This window comes from Corvus cornix, chromosome 1, assembly GCF_000738735.6.
Source record: "Corvus cornix cornix isolate S_Up_H32 chromosome 1, ASM73873v5, whole genome shotgun sequence".
In the NCBI taxonomy this organism is placed as follows: Eukaryota; Metazoa; Chordata; class Aves; order Passeriformes; family Corvidae; genus Corvus; species Corvus cornix.
This window is the reverse complement of record NC_046332.1, coordinates 27,799,073-27,825,283: the sequence shown is the minus strand read 5'-3', so window position 1 is coordinate 27,825,283 and position 26,211 is coordinate 27,799,073. Positions and strand designations below refer to the sequence as shown.

The 26,211-nt window shown below is 37.7% G+C and overlaps 1 protein-coding gene across 3 annotated transcripts in view; it reads left to right on the top strand.

Moving 5' to 3' along the window:
* KPNA1 (karyopherin subunit alpha 1) overlaps nucleotides 1-26,211 on the top strand; it is a 59,497-nt gene that overhangs the window by 8,868 nt on the left and 24,418 nt on the right. For all 3 annotated transcript variants that reach the window (XM_039559930.1, XM_039559937.1, XM_039559935.1), the window contains exons 2-11: nucleotides 3,843-3,976; nucleotides 4,762-4,869; nucleotides 6,587-6,686; nucleotides 7,250-7,344; nucleotides 10,672-10,803; nucleotides 19,533-19,621; nucleotides 20,909-21,008; nucleotides 21,572-21,735; nucleotides 22,887-22,965; nucleotides 25,179-25,304. In XM_039559930.1, the coding sequence (XP_039415864.1) occupies nucleotides 3,848-3,976; nucleotides 4,762-4,869; nucleotides 6,587-6,686; nucleotides 7,250-7,344; nucleotides 10,672-10,803; nucleotides 19,533-19,621; nucleotides 20,909-21,008; nucleotides 21,572-21,735; nucleotides 22,887-22,965; nucleotides 25,179-25,304 (1,122 nt within the window). In that variant the 5' untranslated portion in view covers nucleotides 3,843-3,847. The remainder of the gene's footprint in view (nucleotides 1-3,842; nucleotides 3,977-4,761; nucleotides 4,870-6,586; nucleotides 6,687-7,249; nucleotides 7,345-10,671; nucleotides 10,804-19,532; nucleotides 19,622-20,908; nucleotides 21,009-21,571; nucleotides 21,736-22,886; nucleotides 22,966-25,178; nucleotides 25,305-26,211) is intronic.

Sequence of the window (26,211 nt, the reverse complement as noted above, 5' to 3'; positions counted from 1 at the left end):
GGAGAAATGCAGTATATCTTTTTTCCCCTAGAAATGTGTGCTTAGAGCACATCCACATTTGGTTGGGTTCTTTTCTTAATCAGCAAAAAAATTTGGGATCATGTTTTCCTTATGGAAATGCAGACATTTAGGAATAGTTAATTATGCTTAATGGATTAATTTTGCTAAAATTTGTTTTTATGGCAGACAAACTGAGAAGGAGAAGGTGTCATATGGGGTTTGAGTGGTGTTGCACAAAAGCCCAAGAAATACACAATGAAAATTCCTTACCAGGTCTCCAGAGGTTTTTATCTGTAGCCAGGAATATCAAAAAATGTGGACAATACTGTGCTATCTTTAGGAAAGAAAAGATGGGTAGAACATTTCCATGACAACCACCACAGATTTTCTCCAGAAGTAGCGTTAATTTTGACAATACAGAGAAGATCCAGGGTTTGCTATTTGCTGCATGGGTGAACTTAAAGTGACCATTGAAAGATTTTCAGTTAAGTCACACCAAAGCTGCTGAAGACCAGTGAGACAATTTGAAGTTGCTTTGCTTCCGTGGTTTAGTCTGGGGAAAAAGCTACATCCTTGAAAATGGAGGAGGAGATTTGTAACAGTCCTTAGATGACTGTAACAACTAACAGAGTTGTCACACTTTTAGTCCTAAAAAGCCATTGTGTGCTCACACATTTGAATAGGTCCAAAGATGCTGGCGGTATGTGTGGGCTGGATGGAATCTTTGATGTGCTCATTGAATTTTTCACCAGTAGTCAGGAAACCAGTGAAAGAATGGTGAAGAAAGAATTGATTTAAAGATACAATGAGGATGTAAGAACTACTTCTAGAAAATAACTATAGGTTTAACAGTTCTACAGGTTAGACAGACAGGTGTATAAAATAGGTATGTGGCTATGTACTGGGATTTTGTTTATTTACTACCAGTGACAGCCTACTATAAAATAAATTCTTGAACCCATCGCTAGTTAAATTGGTAACTTCTCAGTGATGGAGTTCAATCTTTTCATCTTTAATGAGAGAAACTCTCTTCCCAGTCATTTGGTGGTAGGCGTTTGTACTCCCAGGTAAAAGACAATGTACTATTTTGAAAGGATTTTAAGTGTAGTTTACTCATGAAATAGAGGAAGGGGTTAGTCAGCAAAGTGAGCTGTCTTCAAAGTCAGAAATGAGCATAGCCAAAACTTGCAGCTACAGCTTGTAGAGGGTGTAAGAAGGAGAATTCTTGTGAAGCTGTTGGGTAGAGGGGTGTGGTAAAGTCAGAGAAAGAATTCAAGCAAATCCTGTACCTGTATTTTCAGTAAGTGAAACATTGGCATAAGGTGCAACAGGAGGAGCTAAGAGAACTCTGAAAGGAAAATGGAAATTACTACCTTAAAGACAGAAGCAAAATTAATCGAAAGAAAGTCAATATGCAAGTTGGGAGATGGAGGGGAAACTAGTTTAAAAGTATGGGAAGGAAGAATACACTTAAGGAAAGTTACTTATAATGAAGTTGGTTGTGTCATTGATGTTTAGAAACATTGGAACATATGGAGAGGCTACATAATAGAAGTTAGATGAATTCAGTATTAAGGAATGAAGATGTTCCCTGTCAAGAATTCAATTAAATTAAGAACTTGTAGTTATTGAAAGTGAAGGTGTGAAATGACCACAGGAGTTTTATCAAAGCAGTTATCAAAGTCCTGAAATCCCAAATAAAGGCAAATGCAGTCTTATGAGTTGGAGAAGACAGACTTCAGACAAAAATGGAGAATTATTAATAACATTATGGAAGGCCTGAGATGTTATCTGGGCTGTAGTGTATGCCTGCGTTGTTCATGGTCAGGGACAGAATGACCAGAGTGTCTGCAAAGCTGTTTTCCTGTTAGGAATGTCCTTCTAGCTCATTGTTGTCCACCTGGTGTTTGAGTTCAACTTGCTTATACTAAAATATATAAAATACTTTGTTCAAAATATTTTAGGAATGAAAGAAATTTTGAGTATTTTTTGACTGAACTTCTTTTTACAGTTAAAATCCCAGGCTTTTTCAAATAGTGTGTGTGTTTAGTATAGGTAGTAGTCATTTTAACTAAAAATGTGAAGAATATATAATTGCCAAGCATATTCTAAGAAACACTAACACTTGAAGATCAAACATGTAAACACAGGAAGAAAGGGGTCTCAAAGCTGTTAAGAAGTAGGGAACTTCTGGTGCTCTGAGATTTATCTTTTTGTCATACCTTTATTTAAAAAAGGCCATTTCAGGAGAGCCTTTTCAGCAAAGTGAGGCTGCTGAATTGCTTACCTTACGCTCAGGTTTTTATGTTGCGTTCGGTGCAAACTGTGACTGACTGACAATCAATGTAGTAGTTTTGTGTCCCTGAACAGTTTTTTAAATCTCAGTTTTCAGAACACAGTAACACTTGAAGTGATGTCCAAAATGTTTTCTGCAAAAGTCAGTTCTGATTGTCAGAATTCTTATAAATGGTTGTCAGGTAGCAGCAACTTAAAAAGAGGCTCTAACAAGAAGCATATTTGAGTATCCTTTTTTTTTTTTTTATTCTCCTACAACTCTTTGTGCTAACTGAAAGAAAAGTAGTTAGACTTGATATACATTTGATGTATTTTAAATAGGAAACCTAAGCTGTTGAGAATCTGTATAGACCCATGTTGCTCCATTTTAAAGTAAAAAGTGCACAGGAGATCGTTTATCATCCGGTGATTCTGTGCTTACGGAATTTGAGGTAGGTAGCTTATTTAATACAACACATTAGGGCATTTGAAAGAGAGCTTTGAAAGTCCTGTAGAGTAACTTTTTATATAGTGCAGTTTCCTAAATTTTGTGTTGCAGGATTTACAGTATGTTGGAGATTCTACATCTCTGTGAAGACACATTGAAACACTGACATGTTGAGAATTTGATTCCCAACCTCTTTTGGATTTAAAGGGGTGATGTAAGGAGAGGAGTAGCAGCAGAATGGAGCACTAAGAGTAGAGACCTAATCCACACCCATTGCTTTCAGGGGGATGAGTTCTTTCCACACAGTTCTTTACCTACTGCGTTATGCTAAGTGGCTCCAAAGTGCGGTGTTGTACATGTGCAAATCACCATGGGCAGCTATAAATGCTGACCCACTGAGTTACATAAGACAGATGGTACTTGGAAATCACAGACTGAAGAAAGGCCCCTCTGCATAAACAGTGGCGGGATTAGGGACTGGGGTGGGGAGGAAGGGAACAATAGCACTGCTTTCTTTGCAGGACTGAGCATTTTCAGTGGTTAAACCATCTTCACGTAAAATTTTTCTTTTCATTTCAATTTCCTTGTAGGCCTTGTCTGGATAGAAAGAACACAGGGTTTCTTCAACAGGGTTGTGTTGAATTAACTGAAAACATGAATATGAAGTGCAAAAAAAAAAGCCCCTGTACTGGCATGCAAAGTAAATTAAGCTAAAAAGCAGCTAAGACACTTTCACTTCTGAGTAAAGACAGGAGTATGTAAGTTGGCAAATTCTCTGTGTGGAGAAATGGTAAAATTTTTAAGCGCAGTTTTCTTTTTAGCCCAGGCTATATACGCTGCCTTATAGACCATAGTTCTTTCTTAATAAAGTATTAGATTTGCTCTCTGAAGCCTCAAAAAATAAAAGCTTGTTAGACTGATGTGAAGAACTGACACACCAAAGTGACAATTCTGTGAAATTTTACTTTCCACCTTCTAAGCTTTATTGGAAGTTGGGTGATGGAATATAGGGGGGCAGTGGCTGGAAGTTCATGGCTACAGAATTTAAGGAGTGGAGACAGTATATAAAATGATGTGTTGTTGAAGAGTAATTCTGTCTTTTTTAAATTGCGTTGTGAAGGAATCATGACGACCTCAGGAAAAGAGAATTTCCGGCTGAAGAGCTACAAGAACAAATCCCTAAACCCTGACGAGATGCGTCGCAGGCGGGAGGAAGAGGGTCTTCAGCTACGGAAGCAAAAGAGAGAGGAGCAGGTAATGCACAGCAGTTGATACCTGTGATCGGTCCTTAAACAGTCCTGTCTTGCAGTGTCTGGCTCTCTGCTTCTCCCAAGCCCCTTCTTAGTTGTTCCCGCCCTCCACATTCATACGTAGTCTGAAATCAGAATCACTTGCAGACTTCACTGCCTCTTCTGCAGGCTTTACAAGATGTAGAGTGAGTGCTCCTCATTCACTCAAGTGTAACATTGCCAGAGCAGCTTGAGGGTTTGAACAAAACTGACCAGTAGCTTAGCCTCTCTGGCTCTCCTCATGACATCTCGAACTGGATACCTTCTTTAAAGTCATAGCAACCAAATTCTGCTCATCCCAGTACAATATCCTATGTATGATCATCATCCAAAGCCCTCTCTTTGCCACTGTAACTCGATTGTCAGAGCCCCTGCATGTTTTCTGTGAAGATGTGTAATACACAGGAATTTATCAAGTCTTTGAGCCCCAGCATCCTCTGCAAGAAAGCGATGGTATGGAAGCTAGACAGCTTGTAGATGGAGGCAGATGGTGAAGAAGAGAAGGGGATATCAGTGAAAAATTCTCAGAAATTTTAGGAACTGGTATTTTAGCAGGTTGCTGTTTTCCTTTACTCCATGGCCAAACTTTCTCCGTGTGTTGTCAGTTGAAGTCCTGTAGCCAGTGTACTACCTTCTTTCAGGTGATAGCATATATAATTTTTATAGCAGCCTAACATAACATGCTGTGTAAATATTGGCTATGCAATATATATTAAATACATATATATATTAAACACTTTATCTCTTCAGTTGTTTAAACGCCGAAATGTTGCAACGGCCGAGGAAGAAGCAGAGGAGGAAGTGATGTCCGATGGGGGCTTCCATGAGGCTCAGATGAACAACATGGAGATGACTTCTGTAAGTGATGAGAAATGAATACAGTGTTTGTTGAAACTGGGCAGGTCTGTTGTGCAGTGACGTGATGGGAATGAAATTCCAGAATAACGTGAAGAATGCATTCAGAGATGGACAGCTCTGAGACACCTGTCTCAGTGAACCGCCCTGAAACAGATTACATGAGAGAAAAATGTCAGGGATACAGCAAGTGGTTTTTCAGAGGATATGTGGTCAAGAAAATTAAATAAAATTTCATTGTCCTGGCAGGCTGATCACACTTTCTGGATTTGGTGTTTACCATTACAGGTGATTCTATCAACTGTTGCCCAGAGTTGTTGGGGATTTTTTAATCTGAAATTCATAATGCTTGAAACTTGAAAATATAAATCAGGCAGTGTGTTATTGCAATTCACAAAGTTAAAAAGGGGCTCAGTGGAAATCTTTCTTAGCAGACTTTCAAGTGGCACCATTTTTAACCAAAGTGTTGGAAACACTGCTAGACCTAGCTTAACTGTGTGCATGAGGCCTTGAACTCCTTCCCATGCTAGAATTTAATACTACAGAAAAACAGTTTTAGTTGGAATTACACTTTTTTACTTTCTTCCTGGAAAGAAAAATGGTAATGGTTTCAGTTCTATTACCGAAGATTTAAGGGAAAGTGCAGTTCTCACTTAAAAGTGTCGCTGATCTTCACAGTGTCTGTGCTCAGAGTATGCAAGTGATGTTTCCATAGAAATCAGACTGAACTATTGGTGGTTATATGAGCCTTGAAAATTACTGAGAAACAGAGAAGTGCTCATAAACAGTGTGGTAGATTGATAATAGAATGTATGGTTTTGCTCTTCAAGATGGTATTCAAATATCAGGCAAGTCCTAAATACCATTAATCATTTGTGTGGAAGCTTATGTGAAACAAATGGATAGATAGTAAAAAGTAAGGAAAGGATTTTGCCTAATTGATAGATATTGTCATTACACAGTTTGCCATTAATTTCAGGCTCTTAACAGTTGGAGCTGTTGGCTGTTACAGACAACGCTTAAGTATTTTCAGCACTGTCATCTGTCTCCCTGTCTGTCTAAGGGTTGGGATCAGATGTATCTGAGGATTTAGATTAGAAGTGGAAGAAAAAAATCTGACACTTCTTACACTTTTTTACATGGGTACACATGTGGTGAACAGAATGTCAGATTTTACCTAGGATAAGGAGAGGTTGCAGATTTAATTTAGTCATATTATTGGAAACCATCAGTATTATGGAAAATTTAATACTCCTACTTGATGATGATAAGCATTATCAAGGTTTGTCAACTCTTCTAGAAATGACAGGTCCTATACATTTTGGTGTAAGAGAATAAGTCAAAAGGTACATGTTAGGGAAATCTAAATGCTAACATAATTACTTTTTGTTGAAGCTGACAATTTGACATTTATTTTAGAGGAAGGGAGAAAATACCAGTGAAAAATTTTGAAGAGCAATTTTCTTGCTATATCTTGAGGAAAATTTGGATTTTGGCTTTCAGTAAAGCAAAGTTGCACTTAAGAATGATGCTGCCTTATGTGGATGTACATGTATAACGATTCCTTTGTTGTCCATAATGGTCTTACCTAAGTTTTTATTCAATAAGAGATAAACTTGATACTGGTTTAGCAAATGTAACCTGTTTATCGCTAATCCCAGATTTTTTTTCCCCTTTTTCTCTCTATCACCTTCATTCTGTTTCCCCACCTAAATCCTAGAGTGCAGTCATCACCTCTGATATGATTGAGATGATTTTCTCCAATAGTCCAGAACAGCAGCTCTCAGCCACCCAGAAGTTCCGAAAGCTGCTTTCTAAAGGTAAGGGCTGAAATTACTTAGAGAAAAATGTAGAAGCCTCCCTGGCATGTGGTTTTACTTTGACAGCAATAAAAATTGAGTTTCACACTGAAATTTCTGGGTAAAGCTCTGCATGACACAGTGTCAGCTTGATGTATGTAATAGTCACTTCTTTTCTTGAAATCTGTACTAAGTGTTGCAGATGTGAGATCTCCTCTTGGATGTAAGTTTAAATGTTGTAGGCAGTGTCTCTGTGGCTCAAATATGCTGATATACCAAAGTTCCTCTGCGTGTGTGCATGCCCGAGTGACTGCACAGAGCTGCTGCTGTGGAATCAGTCTGCCTAAACTACTGAGTGCATCAGTGCTTTGAATCACGTTATCTTATTACCTCAAAACTCAGATTGGAGTTTCCTTATGTTGACACATAGGAGTCCATTGCCTTTTAGTGAAGTATTGTAGAAAAAGAACACACTCCAAGAAAAGAGCAGTCAGTATGTCACTGGATATTGTTTTGATGCAGTAATTTGAGAATTTCCTTACAAAGAAATGAATGTATCTAACTTAACTTCTTATTTTAAACAGAACCAAATCCTCCAATAGATGAAGTCATAAGCACACAGGGAGTGGTGGCCAGGTTTGTGGAGTTCCTGAAGAGAAAAGAAAATTGTACATTGCAGGTATAAAAATATAAATGTATCTGTCTTCTAGTTTAGGAAGGCATTGGGTGATGCAAATTAGAAAGGAAAAAAAATTAAGGATTTGTTCAGCTGTACTTCCTCTCTTTCTTCACTATGTTAAAAAAACTATTTTATCTTCAGAATTTCTGGCAAGACCTCTGGGTACAGGAGAAAGAGAGAGAGATGTCTGACATTCATTGAGTGATTGATAGGATGGGGTCTTCAGACTTTAACAAAAATAAGAGCTTGAAATTTGGAACTTAGCAGATGAAAAGCTATTAAACAAAACCTTAATGTTTGTCTTCTTTGTACTAATTGAAGACAGTTTTAAATCTTCAGAATTAGGATTTAAATTTTTGATTAAAGTAAAAAAAAAGTTTAGAATTAGAAATCAATCTGTAATGATAAGCATAGAAAGCTGGAAACCTTATTGTGGTTTGAAAAAACTGAATTATGTGTGCTACAATGGTGGTTAATTTTTTTGGACCTTTGTCTTATTTCCAGCTGTCCATTTTTCTGGTCAGTCTTTCTTGGCTAATAGAATGTGGAAGAAAACAAATCACCTAGTTAAAAACAAATCATCTAAGTTAAAAAATATGTTAACATGTAACCATTAAATACAACACTTAAATTAGAATTGGTGTTCTTTCAAAATGCGTAAGGCAACAGGTTTGTGAATGCCATGTGAAATCCAAATTTTGTTGACTGGAAATATGCAAAAAATTTACAGTTTTCTTATACATTAGAGAAATCATTTACAGGTATTACTTTTCAAATTGTTATCCACAGAATTTCAGAGGTCTCTTAGCTTCCTTTGAGGAGTCTGTGGACAGTAACTAAGAACACGTATCAGATTTAAGCTGGTTGGTTTGCAACTCCAATGGAAAATTTGTAAAGCTATCTGATGGAAAAAAAAATGGAATGCCTTTTATTACTTACAGTGGTCTAGCGCAGAAACCTAAGGGAGATAAATGGAAGCAATTCTTGTGGCCTTACTGGTGTAACATTTATTGATTTTTACATGGAAATAGGAAAAATCAGTCAGAGTGGAAATGTGGAAAGCTTGTCCTAAGGAGTTTGTAGGAAAGCAGTGAAAATACAAGCTTGAGTATGTTGCTCTCGATATTCCATTCTACCTGGGTAATTTTCCTCCATCTTGCCAAATCTCTCTGCCTGCTTGGCAGTTTAGGGTCTGCAGGTAGAACCTTTTGCTGTGATTAGTTGGGAAGTTCTCTGGACCTCACTTTCTAATATTTGTTCTGTCATTGTTCCCAAAAATATTCCTTTGGGCTTGGCATTCTTGGCATTTCTAACTGTAGCCTAGTTGTAGAAGGAAAGGATTTTCAACACATTCTGAGACAGTGAAATATAATTTATAGCTGCTTGTATGGTGGATTGAATATGGCAACTTCCATGTTAATGAACTTGGAACTTTATGGGAATTTATGATCTGTTTTTCTTCTGTGTTGTCAGTTGAATATGCTGTAAAAGCTAGGCCTCTGAGATCAGTAATAGGAAGGCCTAATGTGTTAGGAATTCCTCTGTCCTGTTGTTACTCAAGGTGAATGGAAGACTTAAAAAAGTTCTCCAGGGTCATTTTGGCCGTATATGAACAAGTACATCTGTCTCCTGTGGAGAGAGGAGTCTTACAAAAGAACAATACCACACAGATATCTTTGCCATTAACATGTGACTATTCCTTAGTTATACATCTTGGAGCATCAGGTCTCCACAGAGAAGGAGCAGGAGAGAAACTGTCACTCTAACCTTTCTGTGACTTACACTGGAGACAGTGTGAGTCTCCAAGCTGTGAATCGTTCAAGCTGGTGGCACCAGTGGGAAGCCAGAGGGCAAATTTTAAAATACGGATAAGAAACCTCTATGGTTGAAAGATGAGTAAAAAGTTATGTTACAGTGTATCTCAAAACACTGGATACTCACTTCAGCGAAAGTAAAGTTACAGGAAAGCAGTATTTTATGTTGGCCTTAGGCTCTGTCCACACAGTTTTGCTTCTAGTTCATTAATTATGAATCTTGCAGTTTTGATTTTGTGTGTTTCTGCTTTGTTTTGCAGCCCATACTCCTTGTGTATTGCAGTGATGTATTTTGGAATTGTTTATTCTGATCACATCTTACTAGAAGAAGATAGTTTTTTCTTCAGTTGATCAGAAGGGCAGGATTAACTGTACTTTCAAAACCAAAGTCTTTAGTAACACTTAAAAATGAAAAGCCTTGGAAGTCTAGGCTTAATTCTCGAGTTACTATTTCAGGCATGTTTCAGGATTTGGTGCAACTCCTTAGCAGGAGTTGTTTTTATGATTAAACCTGAAATATAAATCCTTGCTGCTCTTCAGAGAGAGACAGATAGTTTTTGAAGGTATGTTGGTATTTTCACTGGAATACTGATGGATCAGCATCTTTTGGTAATGTCAAAATTGGTCATTTATAGTTTACAACTTTCCATTTTTACTGTTTGTTGATTTTTACTTTTCATTCACCTTTTAGCAGTCTTTTAATTCTATAGATTCTGGATGTACCTGATAAGATTTAAATTTGCTAGTGTAGTGTAATAATCTTTGGGCTGAAAGCATGCAGAAACCTACTCAGATTAGGATTTCTAGAATCTGCGTTTTCTGAGGCCTGAGGTCTCAGGTAGGGTTAAAATTTGCATTTCATCTTAAAAAGTTAATGCTTTTGCAAGTTGAGATTAAAACAATAAATGACAAAAACAGTTAAAAGATGCAGGATATTAGTTCAGGATCTCACTTTTGCTTCAAGTCTTGAATAAGAACATCGTACTCTAATAACATTTGGCATTGATCACCAGAGTTGGAGAGAAGTACTTTGAGTTGTTTTTTAGAAATCTGGTTTTGTTTGAGTTTTTTTTTTTTAATCTCTTTTAGATCTTTTATTTGCTTCATATCCATGAAATTTTGTCAAACAATGTCTTCTCCTGCATCTTCAGGAATATCACTGGTGATTCAGTGAATGCAGGTGTCATGTCACGTGGGAAGGCACATTGTTATGTGTACAGGTTCTTAGCCATTAAGAAAGGCAAAGGTAACGTAAATGCATAGCAAAACCAAAAAGACTTGAAAAGCCACAGCAAACTCGATGTTCTCGTAAGGAACTTCTGCAAATTTTTGTTTCAAGTGATAGTGATAACCCTGAAATATATGATTCTAATTCTTTGCAAATTGTCTGTTAATTAGTCATATCTCACATTTGTCCTATGCCAAATCTCTCTGGTTTTAGAAGACATTTAGTCTCCATGTTTGGTGTGGCATAGAAAGCTCCTGGTAAACTGACTTGTATTTTGTTTTCCAGTTTGAAGCTGCGTGGGTGCTGACAAATATTGCCTCGGGAAATTCCCTTCAGACTCGAATAGTGATTCAAGCAGGAGCTGTCCCCATCTTCATAGAGCTGCTTAGTTCAGAGTTTGAAGATGTACAAGAACAGGTAAAGACTGAGAACAGTGTTGAATTTTGTGTGTATGTGTTAATTTGTGGAGTTGGAAGCTTTTTTGTTTGACTTTTTGTTTGTTTGGTGTTTTGATGGGGGTTTTTTCCCTTCTCTGGAAAGGAGCAAGGCTATTCTGTAAGAAAGCCTTTAGAGAAAATGCAGTATTTGGCAATTTTGCACAATAGTTGCTTTGTGCTTAATATGTGTTAAGTTATCTAAGCAAATACTGGTTTTTTTCTCTTTCTGGAAATTATGTATTTAAACATAGCTAATGGGGTAATCCATTTTGTTCTCTAACAGGTTAGTATATTTCTGTGTATGGAGGAATTCAGCGAGCCTTGTTTGAATAATTGCTTTAGATATGGAAAGTTCATGCCTGTTTCTCCTGAAGATAAAGCATGAGTGGAAGTTATAGTTTGTTCTCCAAGTTCCTTACAGCATAGATGAATATTCTTCAAGGCCCACAGGGATCAGTATAAAGCACAGACCAAACATTTGATTCAGTAGTTTCCATTTGAGGTCTATAACTTGTATTTGAACAAGGATGTACTTCAGACATATAATCTTGCTTTGAAGACTTAGGGTGATGAAACATTAATGATGTTAATAAATTTAGTTTCAGCCAATCTTAATCCTAATGTGAAAGTATGTACCTTTACTATACAAATTTGACTGGCTTTGGGTCCAGGTATTGCTTTTGTTACATTCTCCATTAGTAAGTTCTGTATTTTTTCCTATAGCTACTTGCAGACCATAGCTTAAGCTTTACTTGAGTAAATGAAATGAAGCACTGAATTCTCATTTTGAGAATATTTCTGTGGTGGTTGGTTTGTTTTTTGGTGAGCTTTTTCTGAACATTTCTTCTAGTTTCCATATCCTTTTGTGGTGGTGAAATAATGAGCACTGGCTATTCCAGTAGCACTCTTTTGGCACTGTTGTTTGCAGAGATAGTACCTCATTTTCACTTCCGCTTGATACTTTGGTGTGTAAATATCCAGTGTCTTTGCGGACTCCTTGCCACAGAAGCTGGCTGTGAGCTCAGCTTAAGCTGATTATCCAATATGATCCATTGTTCTTTTCAGAGTCACTGACTTCCAGGGTTCAGTTCTCCATCCTGTAAGTGTGACCTCTATTCTGTGTTCCTAGATGTCTGACCTTGCATTTGGCTGTATTGAGATGCATGATTGGAGGAGTCCCAACTCATAAACATTGGACTGCTTTGTGTAACTTGCCTTTCTTTCTTGTAGAGCTGGCTTAGAATGTACCACCTGTACTTAAGGTTGCCTAACATTTGCCACAAGACAGATTTTTTTTTTTCTTAGTTGCTTGTAGCTTTCAAGTTATTCCACTTTGTATCTTTCCATTTTCAATGCTCTGTCTCAGGCTGAGTTATTGTTGAGAAGGCTTTTAAAGAGGAATTGATTCAGGTGTTTGAAAAACTATTAAAGAAAACAAGAGGTATGTTTTGTCCATTATTGCAGCTTTGAGGAATTGAGTCTGCTGTTGTTGTAGAAATCAGAAATGTGATAGGGAACTTGCCAAAATGGCAGATAAGTGCTATGTTCTGCCCATGTGAAAATCCATCCAGACTTAGCTATATGGTGCCTTTTAGATTTTGTATTTTGAGGGTTGAACTTGGTAGCATTGCTTTCCAAATTCAGCCATCACTTGAAGAGTGCTGTTTCCTGCAGAAGGATTGGTGCTCTGTATATGGTAAAGGCTACTCTTACTTATTTTTCTCCTAATGATTGATCTTCTGTGCAAGAGCTAACTTGCTTTTTTTATTAGGTTCTTATCATCCCTGCTGATGTTCAGAGAGCAGGTGGGAAGAGCAAACCTGTGTAGATTAAGTTGTGTGGCCTTCGATCTTAAGATGGGTGAATTAACGGAAGAGCTTAGGGGCCACAGTTAAGTAGTTTATCTGGCTCCTTCCCCCCTCTGTGCCTCCTAATGAACTGCTGATGTGTTAAAATTCAGATTGCAGGCAGGCAGAGTGGCTTGGTTGTCATTACTGGAAAATATTCTTCTGTGCTGTTCAGGTGCTGCTAAATTCACGATCTCTGTCTTGCTGGTAATCTCTAAATACCAGTTACAAATTGCTCTGTAGTAAGTTGTGCTGAAGAAGGAAAATGTACCATGGCAAAGTGTTACCTACACTGTTTCATAGTGGGTTTCTGTGCTGCAGCTCTGGAGGTGGCAGCCCTGCTCACAGCTGAGTTGGGGTTTAATGCAGGTCAACATAAGAGGAATTCTGCTTTTTTCCCTACAGCTTTAAAAAGCCTCAAGCACTTCACCATAGTATCATCTGAAACAAAAATTAAAAGCATATAAGCACTGAGAAGTTAGCTTTTGTACTTCTGTATTACAGGATAGCAGTAGTACACAATTCCATAGTATTTTTCCAGATGACTCTTGTCTCATTCAGTATATGCACAGATTGTTGCCCTGGTAACAGATGAGTGGGTAGTAACGGAGGCTTTTATTTGTCACACTGTGACCCTGTTTGTTGAAGTTGGAACAAATTATAGTGCATGGAGGAGAATAGGGAAGAAATTCTTACAATTAAACCGATTGTAGGTTTGTGAGAAAAATGTTTCTACTGCTTAGTGTCTGATGCTGGACGATTTCCTTCTATCAGTTTTCAGTAGGTGGATACTTGTTCTGTGGTTTTTAAATGCTCAAGGTGAAATATTTCTTTTTCATTTCGTAGGTGAGGACAACTCAGTAGTGATTTTTATAGTTAGGCCTGTGTTTTGAGCGGGTCTGATCCTGGGCTTCTCTAGTTGGATTTCTGAAACTGGGTGATAATTTGGCTACGATTTTCTCCTAAAATGATCACCCTAATTATGTCTCACTGTAGTACTGTGAAGATGATTATTTGCAAGCAACTGCATTTGTAACAAATTACAAAAATACAGCAAAATACAGAAAATATAATGACATGTTCAGGGCACAGGGGCCAGAATCTAACCCTATAATCATATAGTAAAATATGAAGAGAAAAAGAAGTATTGAAGGCTGTGTTTAGGAAGTCATTCTTTGTTCTAATTTGGATAGCAATTCTATAGAAGGAAATGTTAGGTGATAACATAATTTTGAGTATGTATCCTAGCATAAACAAAAAATATGTATAATATTTTACTTACTGGCTAGTCATTATCCACTGTTTTCGTTTTACAGTAAGTCAGTCATAAAAATGTACATGTTTACTTTGTCTTTTATTTCTAACTTCCCTTAGCAGTGGCTCAGGAACAGATACCAGTTTACCTTACCTTCTGATCACAATTTTCCCATGTATTTTTCATATTTATAAGCCAGTTTTAATCTAACATGAGGCACTTTTTCCCTTTGCATATGCTAGTTTCTGAGTCTAGTGAAGATTCTAAATCAGCTGTTTTATAGAAGTCTGTGAGGGAATCTTTATAGCTATGTTTAATAAGCAACATGCATGTTAATGAAATTATACCTTACGTACTTTTGCAAGATCTGTTTCCCATTAAGCTATGCAGGCCTCATTTAATTAGCCTACCATCCTTTAACTCTTTAATTACTTGCACTGTGTGTCAGTCTGTCTTTGTGGTCAGTGGTCAAACCATTTGGCATACATTTTTCCCATCAGAGAAATTGAATTTATCACAGAATCTACATCAGTATTATTTATGAAAAACACCTTGGCTACATCTCCCTGCTTCTCCCCATTTCTGTTTTTGGTGTACTGATTTTTAGGTTTAGTCAGTGGCATATGTCCTAGCCCTCTTCCACTTACCACAGGTTTTTTCTTCAAAAAGACATCTAGAAATTTTGATCTGCCTGCCTGAAATTATTTATATTGAAAGACTGCATCAAAACCCTTTAGACATGCTTAAAGGTTGATGTGGCTTCAGCAGTGTCTTAGCTGCAATTCTTTCCTGACTTCCCCTTCTGTGGTACTTAAAACCCAGAAGTCAGCTCGAGTTTCCTTGATGAACATTGAATTTCCTTCAAAAACCATGCAAGGCATTGTGCTGCCTGTCGAAGAGGATTGATACTGTCTCACAGTGACAGATATGTGTCATCGTGCTGCGCTGGACAGCCGGTGGCATGAGCATCCCCAGCTGCCCTGTTCTCCTTTGGGAAAGTTTGCATTTTCAGCTGACGCAATTAGTATGCTTCTCCCTCGGTATTTTTCCATTTCTAGTTGTATTTGCTATTCCTTTTGGTAACCATCTGTCTTGGGGTGACATACATACATACGTATGTATGTATGTATTAATGTGTGTGTGTAAAGCTAGAATATGTTAATTTGGACATTCAGCCGATGATATGGGATGAGGGGAGGAATGTCTAGGGGTGACTTTATGATGTGTATCCCCTATCGCCTGCTCTATGCCCAGACACGAACCCTGTGTCCTTTTCTGTAGCTTTAAGGCAGACCTTTAAGAGAGAGCGGGGTGAAGCCAGTGGAATTCCTTTGGCACTGTCTTCCAAAACGCAGATCAGCTTGCTGGCTTCTCCTGCCTGGCTGCTCAGCTTGGCTTTCTGCAGCAGGGAAGAGAGTGGCATTCTCCCACTTTGTAGCTAGCTTTTTGTTCGTTAGCTAAAGCAAGGAGTTTTCCTGATACTTCAGTTTCTTCTCTTCTGGACTTGCTACCACCAGAACATCATCTGGGAGACCTTTACACCTTGGCCCGGAAGGGCCCAAGCCAACCCAGCTCTGAAAGAGAGAAAGTCACACCCACAGAAGGGACTCTGAGATCTACCCAGGTTCTCTCCACACTGAGAGGTTTTATTATTTAGCATTATTCTTTTCCTGTGTCTGTGTGCACTGTGTTTGCTAAATAAATTCTTTTCCTTTCACTTTCCTCCGAGGAAACATTCTTTCTGAATCTGGTGGGGGAGAGGTGGCTGTAACCTGCCTTCTATCAGAGGACGTTCCTTTCGGACGTTCCTCCGAATTTGTCTCAAACCAGGACACCATCACTTGCTTGGCAGAGCTGACCTGTGAGTCGTGTTCAGGCTCTGTTAGGCTTTTACATCAGCAGTCCTATTAACAAACTCTTGATAATCACAATCAGGACAAACAGTCAAGGTATGAGTTTGAGCTACTTTCTCTGTTTGGCAGGTGAGATGTGAGAAGAAGGACCACTCCAGCCACTGAAAGAAAGATGTTTTCTGTGGTAGGACAAAGTAGCAGTCATCTCTTAGGAATGTGTCCTTCTGGTATCCTTCCTTGTGTTCACTTACCCAATCACACTTGTATGCAAGCTAATCTTTATCATCTTCATCCCAGCATTAGATCCTTTTCCCAAGTCAGCATCCAAATGTTGAGAAAGTGCTGATTCTTTATAATATTTCTTCTCCACTGAGAGGCAAAGTCTGCACACTGTTGGTGATTGGCTTAAGCACTTAGTTAAATATCCGAAGAAATAATGGCTGAGAATCCTCAGAATCCAGGGAAAAGTGGAGAGTTGTCAAAAAGCACAGGGATTATTCACAGAAGGCACCATATGGTTCAACAGTGCTCTACAAGACTTGTACTTTACTTTTACTGACTACTGAAGTTGTCCAGCACTGCAGGAAAAAACATTGGAGGTCAGTGATGAGTAAAATAAACCAAAGATTTGCACCAAGCCCTACTCCACTGTTAGCAATAAATGGAAATTTATACGCGTGTATAAAAATAGGTGCTGTCAATTAACAAGGCAACATTTGCACTTTGAGTTTGCACACAGCTTTCTCCCTAAGATGTGGGTTAAAAAACCAGGCTACAAATCTTAAAATTGCTGTCATCTTTAAGCTGGGATTTAGATAGTAGAAAGTACTGAAATGGATTTTTTTTGGTCAAATATTTTTTTAATTTAATAAGCTCTGAAATTTAATGGAATTAAATATCCTTTTACTTCTGCAACTATGCAGGAAAGAAGATGAAAACATTTGAGTTGTGTAGAATGAAGCCAAAGCCATAATGTTGTGGCAAGTATTTGTATCTTGAGGAGTGCTCAAAAGAAGAAATGGAAACCATTGAACATTATTCAGACATACAAACTCTGAAGAAACTTGTCATTGTTCATGTGTTGTCTGTGAAAACCATGACAGAGCTTTGCATTTATGGCAGTGTCTGATGAGTTTAAACGAGCTTAACTTGCATTCCTTACTTATCTGAAGAGCTGAAGTAATTCCCTAATGAAAGACATCTTCATTATTGAATGAAATGCATATTTTTCTAAAGATATTTCAATTTATTGGCATCTTGTGTTCTATCAGTCATTAGCATTACAAGGATTTCTTGCAACATCTTCTCTTACCAGGTCCTGTGATACCAGACTACTCAGCCAGACTTTCCTTGCCATAAAAAAAATGAAGAGTGGGAAAGCAGTAGAGGTGCTATTTGACTTCTCTGGTCAGACTTTTTGATGTGAGATTTGCTGTTGCAAAACCAGTCAGTCATTCAGGGTCAGAATGGATTCTTGGATTAAGTGATTATCAGTCTTGTCAACCCTAAAAATAGATACTGTTATAATGGCAGAAATAAAGACCACAGACAGATGGAATAGGGCTTCCTTGTTTTTTACCTGTGTAAGGGTGTCCAGGCAAAGAGACTGTGTCTTCATACAAAATTACTCACATCTTCAGTGAAAGGGAATTATTATAAATTCTAACTTTTTCCCCTCACTAAATGTTTTCAGAAGATTCACAAGTTTATTTAGAACTGTCTGAAATCTTTGGTTCATTCTTCAGGCTTATTCTTGCTGCAGAAATGCAAACATTGGGGTGAGCAACAGGTGTGGCTCCTTGAAGTTCTAACACGACTGACATTTTGCAGGAGGTGGCATATGTTCTGTCTCTTAAGCTAAATTTTTCTGGTAGCCGTCTTCTGTGCCTTAAGTCCAAGAGGCTGCCAGACCCAAGGTTATACTTCTTAGATAAACTGTTGTCACAACAGTTGTAAAAAGGATAAGAATTAGAATGAAAAATAATGATGAAGATCAGTTTTGGGGGAACGCTGCATAGTAGTAATGGCTGTGCTGTTTCATGGCAAAGGTCAGTACAGTCTCGTGCCCTGCCTCTGACTGTGGCTGACAGCAGAAGCCTGGAAAACAGTAGAAAACAAAACAAACTAATCCTTCCCCAGAACAGTCGCCTACTCTCTTCACAACTCTCAGTTTAATGGCTCCAATCCTATGCTGTTGTCAGTAGTACTGGTACAGATGAGGACTCTATTTTGTATCTAGCAAGCTGACATCTGTTATCTACATTCTGTATATACTTCTGGTTTTAGCTGTATTTGTTTTGCAGGGTTTGCTAGTGAATTTGGGCCTCTAGAGTGGTTGAAGTCTGTTTTTCAAGTAGCATTTTTTTGCCACTGTTTAAAAACGTTTTACAGGAGAAACCTAATGCAATAAATTAATTGACACCATATTGAAAATGAATAAATATGTTTATTTCAGGTTATCCAAAAATTTCCTTTAGGTAAAAAATTTGGCAATTCTGTCAGTTTTTTTAGAGGAGCAGTTTATTTCAAATAGGTATAGGGAGAGGAAAAAGCATGTTCATTTTGTGTGAGGAACTTGCTTTGTTCAATTGGAGAAATAGTTATGCACTCTAACACGTTCTACTGCAGCTATATACATAGCCTTCAATTGAAGAGAAATTTGGGGAGGACATTCAGCTGCTATCCATGACAAATAGGATTGCTTTTGTCCTCTGTATGCATAATTGGAAGTATTTCCAGTGGTTGTGCAGATACATGTATCTGTAAAGCCCAAAGGCAAATAAACCAACCGAATAAGCAGATACGTGTATCTATTTGATATGACACTTAGTCTTCTGCTAACTTGAAATAAATAGCAAATGTGAACTTCATAAGCTTCCTTGTGTGACAAAATATTGTAATTTGCAAGGAATTAATAAAATCGTTTTCATACTTGACATAGACTACTTGTAAATTTTTAAGTTATAGCTCTCATACTAGTGGACAGTGATACAAAAAGCAGCACTTGGCCCAAATGTATAAATCAAAACTAATTAAATCTTCTATTCTCATCATATTACAGAAGATGGATTTCATGCTGCTTTAATTCTGGTATTTTTGATCTTCTCAAAATGAAGTGTTAGGGGTAGTACTGATGTCCAAACCCTTACATTTTGCCATGCACGTGACTTAATCAGCAACAGTGGTTCTGTCTCATATAGTTTTATTTTAAAGAATGTATGTCAATGCCCATCTGAACTCTTTAATTCTGAATATTGGTTTATCTTGCACATAGATTCTCATTTTTATCTATGACTGTGTAAACAATGCATGCTTTTATGGCTTTGTAGTAAATACTAATATGGGCTGTTCCATACAAACATTTTTGGGTAGATACAGACTTGCTTGACCTGTGCTACGAACATCTGGGATTAAATTAGCTGTGAACAAGGAGTGTAGAATTGCAGTGTTCATAAGCCTGAGGAGCTGAGCTCATCTCTTATATTGTGGACAGAGCAAGGGTATGTCTGCCTGCACAATCGTTGGAGACATACATGTTTGCTGTTATGGTGTTCTTCTTAGATCTCCATAAATATTCCTGAATCATATAGTGAGCTTGAGTGTATACATGTAATATGCAACCAGAATGCATTCCCCTTCTGTACATTGTCCAGGACCTAACAGTGAGAACAGATTGTCTCCCAACTCTAATACATATGTTAAACCGGTGGAATTTTGAGAATAAAAGCAATTATTATTCTGTTTTTCATTACAGGCAGTATGGGCTCTTGGCAACATTGCTGGAGACAGCACTATGTGCAGAGACTATGTTTTGGACTGTAATATCTTGCCCCCTTTATTGCAGTAAGTATGTTTTAATGTGTTTTCCAGAATTTTGCTTGAGTGTCTGATAAGACTGAAATTTGGGTTTTGCCTTGAAGAATAATAATACCGGGTTTTTTTATTGTGGACTAATCAGAGTTTTTAATGGGGAGTCCTGAACTACTTTTGTAATGAAGCTAAAATGGAAACATGCTTTAGAAGCAGCTAAGCTAGAACTATTTTATTCTACAGTGTTGGTGAATGTCTGGGCTTATTTTAGAGTCAGAGAATAATTTAAGTTGAAAGGCACCTTTGGAGGTCATCTAGTCAAAGCCTTTCTTCATAGCAGGTGAGATCAGATTAGATTGCTCAACTACTTAACCAGTCAAATTTGGAACATCAAAAGTAGATTTCATAACTACCTGGTGTAACCTGTTGCAGTATTTGACCATGGCATAGTGAAACACAGTGTTCTGATACCTAATCAGAATTTTCTGTGTTTTACCTCGTGACAGTGCCTCTTGTCTTGTCACTGAGCACCTTTGAGAAGGATCTGGCTTCCTGTTTTCTGTATCCACCTGTTAAAGTGTTGTTGGCAGCAGTTGTATCTCCTCTTGCACCATCTCCTTCTAAGGCTGAGCAAATCCAGGTCACTAACATCCCACTGCGTGTCATTTCTCTAGCCTGCTAATTATCTTGATGGTCCTCTGCTTAAGAAGCATATTATTGCTGAAACAGTGACACCATCTTGTGTTGTCATGTCCAAATTACGATTACTCAATCTGTGTCCTTTGCAGACTCTGCAGCAGGGGAATTCTCCAGTGCTGTCATAGACAGCGGTACAGTGGGGGATGGCTGTGAGAAAAAAAACCTGAATTGTTACTCTTGTGGGAAAATTAGGTCTTTCGTTTCTGCGTTTTCCTAGGCCAAAGTAGGACTCATAGTCTGAGACGGTCATAAAAATGCAATTTAGCTAAGAGAATACTCTCCAAAACTACCTGCATGTCCTCCTCCTTAGAGTAATTTTGTCACAATTCCTGCAGCTTTTGACTGTTAATCTGCCACGTCAGTATATAAGTGTTTAAGAGAAATTTAGTGTAATGTTTACTGTTCTTGTTGGGATACTAGATTCCTGTATCTAGCATGTGTGTTAGTAGCCATCAAGAATGATTTTCCTCAGGTGTATTTTTATAGAAAAAAAAAATCTAGCACATTTTGCCCTGGTATATGTTAAAAAGAGTTTGTTTTAATGATTCATACAGTTGATAGGGTTGCTTGGCTTTGATTTTTTAAAAGCAAGGGTTGGAATTTTTTGTTGGTTTGTTTTAGATTGCTTTCAAAACAGAATCGTCTCACTATGACCCGAAATGCTGTATGGGCTCTGTCCAATCTCTGCAGAGGGAAAAATCCACCTCCTGATTTTGCCAAGGTAAGAGATGCTTGAATGAAAATGTGTTGTGAAGTGGTGATAGCCAAATTATTAGTTTCAGGTGGTGAAGCTTAAACTAAACAGAAGTAATGTTTCAGAGAAATTCTGAAATATTTGATGGGCTTCTTACAGATGAAGTTTTTTGAAGTTTTTTTTTAGTCCTTTGGGCAGACATTCACAACCACTGTTTTAACACAGCTGCCTTGTAACTTTTTGTTCCTGTTCGTGTACTGGAGATGACTGTCCCATAGCAGAACAAAACTCTACATCTTGGCTGCTGTAGAGCAGCAGGTGGCACATCTGAGTGGACAAGTCTGAGTTTCACTGGCAGACGTCATTCTGTAGAGGCTGAAGAGTTGCTGTGGTACTTTTCTGCAGTAATGCTCCTCTGTGCTTGTATAGCTACAGCCCTGCATAGAAGTGCTAGCTAGGTCTGAAGTTTTCTGAGTGTTGAATCTTAAGATTCCAGTGCCAAGTCCTATAATGATATACAAAATTAGCTGACATAATAATAGATCTTCTGGCCCTTTTAATTGTATGTATCTCCTCTTAATGTCTTACAGGTCTCACCTTGTCTTAGTGTGCTTTCCTGGCTGCTCTTTGTCAATGATACAGATGTATTAGCTGATGCCTGCTGGGCTTTGTCTTACTTGTCTGACGGCCCCAATGATAAAATCCAGGCTGTGATTGATGCAGGAGTCTGCAGAAGACTTGTGGAACTGCTGATGTAAGAAATCTGTTGCAAGCAAGCGTCACTCTTTTCCTTGAAATCAAGATTATACCAATAAGGAGTTTAATTAAATATGCCTTGAAATGATGTAATTTCCAGAGAGCAAGATTTGAGTTTGAATTTTACCCGTCTGTTCAGTGTTCTCTATTTGTCATGAGTAACAAAAGCAATGGAACATTTCTTGTACTAGTTTTGCTGTTTCTTAAGAGGTTTTTTCCTGCACCTAAGAGCTACATTTTTGTAAAATCCATAGTATACATTGGAATTTTCCTTGTGTCATTGAAGTCCATATTATAGTTACCTAACAAGGAAATTACCTAAGGATATCAAAGATAAAAATGTAAGAAATAGTTCAATTTACTAGAATTGACAGTACCAGGGACTTGAAATATAAGTAATTTCCTCAACCCTTGCTGTAGAAGAGTATATGCACACTTTGGTCAGTAAAGTGTAGCTGTGAGAGTTGGGGTCGCTGAGACTGGCCTTGTTCAGAGCCATGGCTTCAGATCCAAGGTCAGGACATGGACCATTCAATGGCCTAAGAGCGAGGAATAATGGTTTTCAGTGATGTAAATAAAAAGACTGTTAAGGTTTCTAACATTAGAGCAAATGTGATGCTGGATTAATTAATGGAACATACTGCCTCTAAGTAGCTTTTTTGTAAAGAAGTGTTTTCATTTGAGAAACAAGTTCCTTACTTCACCTTTCCTATTCCAGTCCTGATTTAACGATGATGCTGGAGGGATGCATATGATGACAGAAGATGATCAAACAGCTCTATGGGTTAAACACACAACTTCTACCCCTGTTCTTCTGTCTCATTCTTGGCCTTTGTGTGTGCTACATTAAGTGTATTTTATTATTAAAGCTAATTACTTTTTCCTCCCAAGGATGCTTGGAAGTACTCTGAAGTACTTTTATCCTTCTAATATTTTATTTTTATGTTGCTGAGTGACATCTAAAGGTCTAAATATTTAGAAACCCTGGAAAGGCTTACCATTTGTTGAAAATCAGTGTCTATTTAGATAGTGAAAGTCAGATTTATCAGGGAAGTTTTCCCCTGGCTGATAGATGGTCCTTCCTTGAGAATGTGAAGATGGAGATGCTTTGGGAAGGTTAATACTTATATTTTTCTTTGTCAATTTTAGGCACAATGACTACAAAGTCGTATCTCCTGCCTTACGAGCTGTGGGGAACATCGTTACAGGAGATGATATCCAGACCCAGGTATGGATTACCTTTCTCTTGTGTTGTATCACAGTTCATCTTTCTGTTAATTGTGGTAACCTGTTCACAAGCACCTCCTCTTGTTCCTTTTGAAGTTTGAAAGTGAAGGTTAATGATACTAATTACTTCAAAATGTGGTGGTTTTCAGTTTTCCTGTTCAGTCCTGAACTGGTGATGATTCTTAGGTAGCTGTGTCTAGGACTTTTGGGCAGCCGTGCAATACCCCTCAAGGGTGGGATGTTTTTGGTTTATTTAAAGCAAATCTGTCTCTTAGGCTGAAATTCATGCTGAGAGATGCACCCTGGTAGTGCTATCAAAGGCCTGTCACATTCAGTGCTATTGCCAATCTGTGGTGAATATATCGGATCTATGATGAAAATATATCATATTTATAAGGAAGAACAAGTGTCTGGTCAGATTTTGGATGGTGTGTAGCTGTGTCTGGGGATTTGTTTGGAGAAGCATCAGTAGGAGGCAGTGACTCCCACCACTGTATTAGATTTAAATTGGAAGGCAGGAAATGTGTTTCTTCAGAGGCACTAGGTTGTCACTGGGATGCTTCCATAGTTCTGTGACTCTGAGACCGGAATTAAAGATGTGTTACCAGCACCAGGGCACTGTTTCAATGTCTTATTGCTAGGAGGAAGATAACATGATTTTTTGATTGTTACAATGTATTTTGTGTAGCTGAATTGCAGAGTCATTGTTCTATTTTTTTTGCAGTGGCATTTGTTTTGCAGATCAGTCATAAAGAATGATTGAGGTGTGATTTCATAATTTTGTTAAAGATAAAACCACAAGGGATCACTAATTCACATGTAATGCAGGTTATTAAATATTGCATAAACCTTAGATTTTAATTAAAAATTAGTTTAAACGTTTTTGTTGTACATGATTTTTTCAGAGGAGCATACCATGAGCTTTCCTAAAATTCTAGAGAACTGTATAAGTAGGATAGTTTGATAGTCCTGCCTGCAGATTGTGCTGTATGCTAAAAAGTGTTACAGGATGAATATAAAAATCAGTAATCAGAAGGAAGAGGCCAGCTTTGAGAGCTGATCCATTTCTGAATATGAATGCAACATACAGGACAGTTCTTCAAGAACTTCTCTGTAAAACCGTGGGGCACAAACTTGCTTTTACTTTTTGTCTCATTTTCAGGTATTAACAATGCGAGTGCTTGGAGATGGCCAAAACCATAGATAGTATGCATGAAGAAAAAAACCAACTTGTCCCAGCAGACACCTGATAAAATCCTGAACCATAATCTTTTCTTCTTTAATCTTAGTGGGGAGTACAAAGATTTTAAGAATATGGAGCTGGGGGGATACAAGCAAGGGAATTAAGTCCTCAGATTCCATGATCAGAAGTCATGACCATGATTCAGCTTGACTGGAGTATTTCTCATAAAATTCTATGGCACACTGTTCTTTCTAAGGTGTCTGCTTTTGCCACACAAGGCAAAACTACTGTGCTTCTTGGTATACTCTCCCAATTTTTGGCTTAATTGTTAGAAGTTGGAATGGAATTAAAAAAAAAAAAGTCATTAATTTTTCATTTTTTGAATCTTGTTAGGCCCTTTTAGGTGGTCAAAAAGTCCTTCACTATCACACATGACATAATCAACTGTGCTGTCTTGCAACATCTAAGTTCTGGGGCATTTTCTGTTGTACTTTGGTTATTTAGGAGATGGAAATTTTGCTGCACCTTTTCTGCACTGTAAAATTGCAGGGTTTTTACAATTTTTGTAATTTTTTAGATAAGAATTGCCCATTCATAATGTCACTGGATACAACACTGGTCACAGTATGCACCACAGTGCCAGCAGATGGGGAACACAGAAGTAGTTGGAGCTTACAAGTGTACAAAAATACAGGAAGATACCATCATCTTGTTTTTGTTTGGTCATAATGTGCTTAGTATCTTCTTGTTTTCAGGTCACACTGAAACCATTATGAAGGTGTGGTTTCTTACCTGAATGACTTGGTAGTTTTGCTCTTTAGCTTTCCTGCAGACATTTATTTCTTGGTTCTTGCAGGTTTTTTTGTTTTGTGTGTATTTAGTGGTTTTTAAAAAAAAACCCAAACTCTGGGAGCATCTAATGGGGGTATGCTTTTTAGATTTTCAAGACACTGTATTCCTTGTTCCTATGATTCTTTATCCTAAAGTTCTTCTAAGGTGTGTTTTGTTTTGTTTTTTTCTGTTGTATTCAGGTAATTCTGAATTGTTCAGCCCTGCAGAGCTTACTGCACTTGCTAAGCAGCCCAAAAGAATCTATCAAAAAGGAAGCATGCTGGACAATATCTAATATAACAGCTGGAAACAAAGCCCAGATCCAGGTAACCTTTTCAGCTATGATCAGTAATCTTTGTCTTTCAGACTAGAAGGAACACAGGTGGTTTTTTGTGTATAAAATGAGTATTTGTGTGTATGCACTGTCACAGATATATAATTACATACAAGAAATATATTATTGTGTATAATTAGAATATTTCAATGTCCCAGTCATCTCCAAATTAAAATAATTTCATTTTCTAGTCATCTGCACATTATAAGGGGGAAGACTGTCATGGTAGAAAATGACAAAATGTGGCTAAGCTCAAGAAAATTTCGTCTTAAATAATTTGCTTTGTGCTTTTGACAATAACTAAAATACAGAAATTCTGAAGTATGAAAAGAATACAAATTTTGAGAATCAAATAACTTCACATATTTCTTGGTTTCACCATCAGATACAGACACCTATATTTGAAAGTACTTTATTTCTGTTTCTATTTTCTTAAAATTCCTTGTATAACTTCCATAAATGGGCCTTATAATGCCCCATTCTAGGCATGTGTGCTTAGCCGAGTCTGTATCTGCTATTTATTAAACTGAACAATAATGGAGGCTATCTAACATGTTGCCCTGGGATTTGTCCTTTCTGATTACACTAAATGTTGTAGTCCCTTCATATTAAGTGATAGCACACAGAAGCAAATGAGTCCCACTCCCTTATGTCAGTCATTATAATTAGGCTCCAAAAAATCAAATCATTGTTCTGAGTCTGGACTGAGTGTCAGTTGTCAGGAAGAATTCCCAGGACTTGTCTCCAGGTAGTATAAATGAGAGATGGAACATCTTTTCCCCAGAGAAAAGTCTTTGGCTAGATAAAGAAGAAACAGCTTAATATATTTTGTTTTCCCTGAATATGGAGTTCTGTTTAAAAACAGCTGTACTAGGGAATTTTTTGCTTGTCTTTCAGGG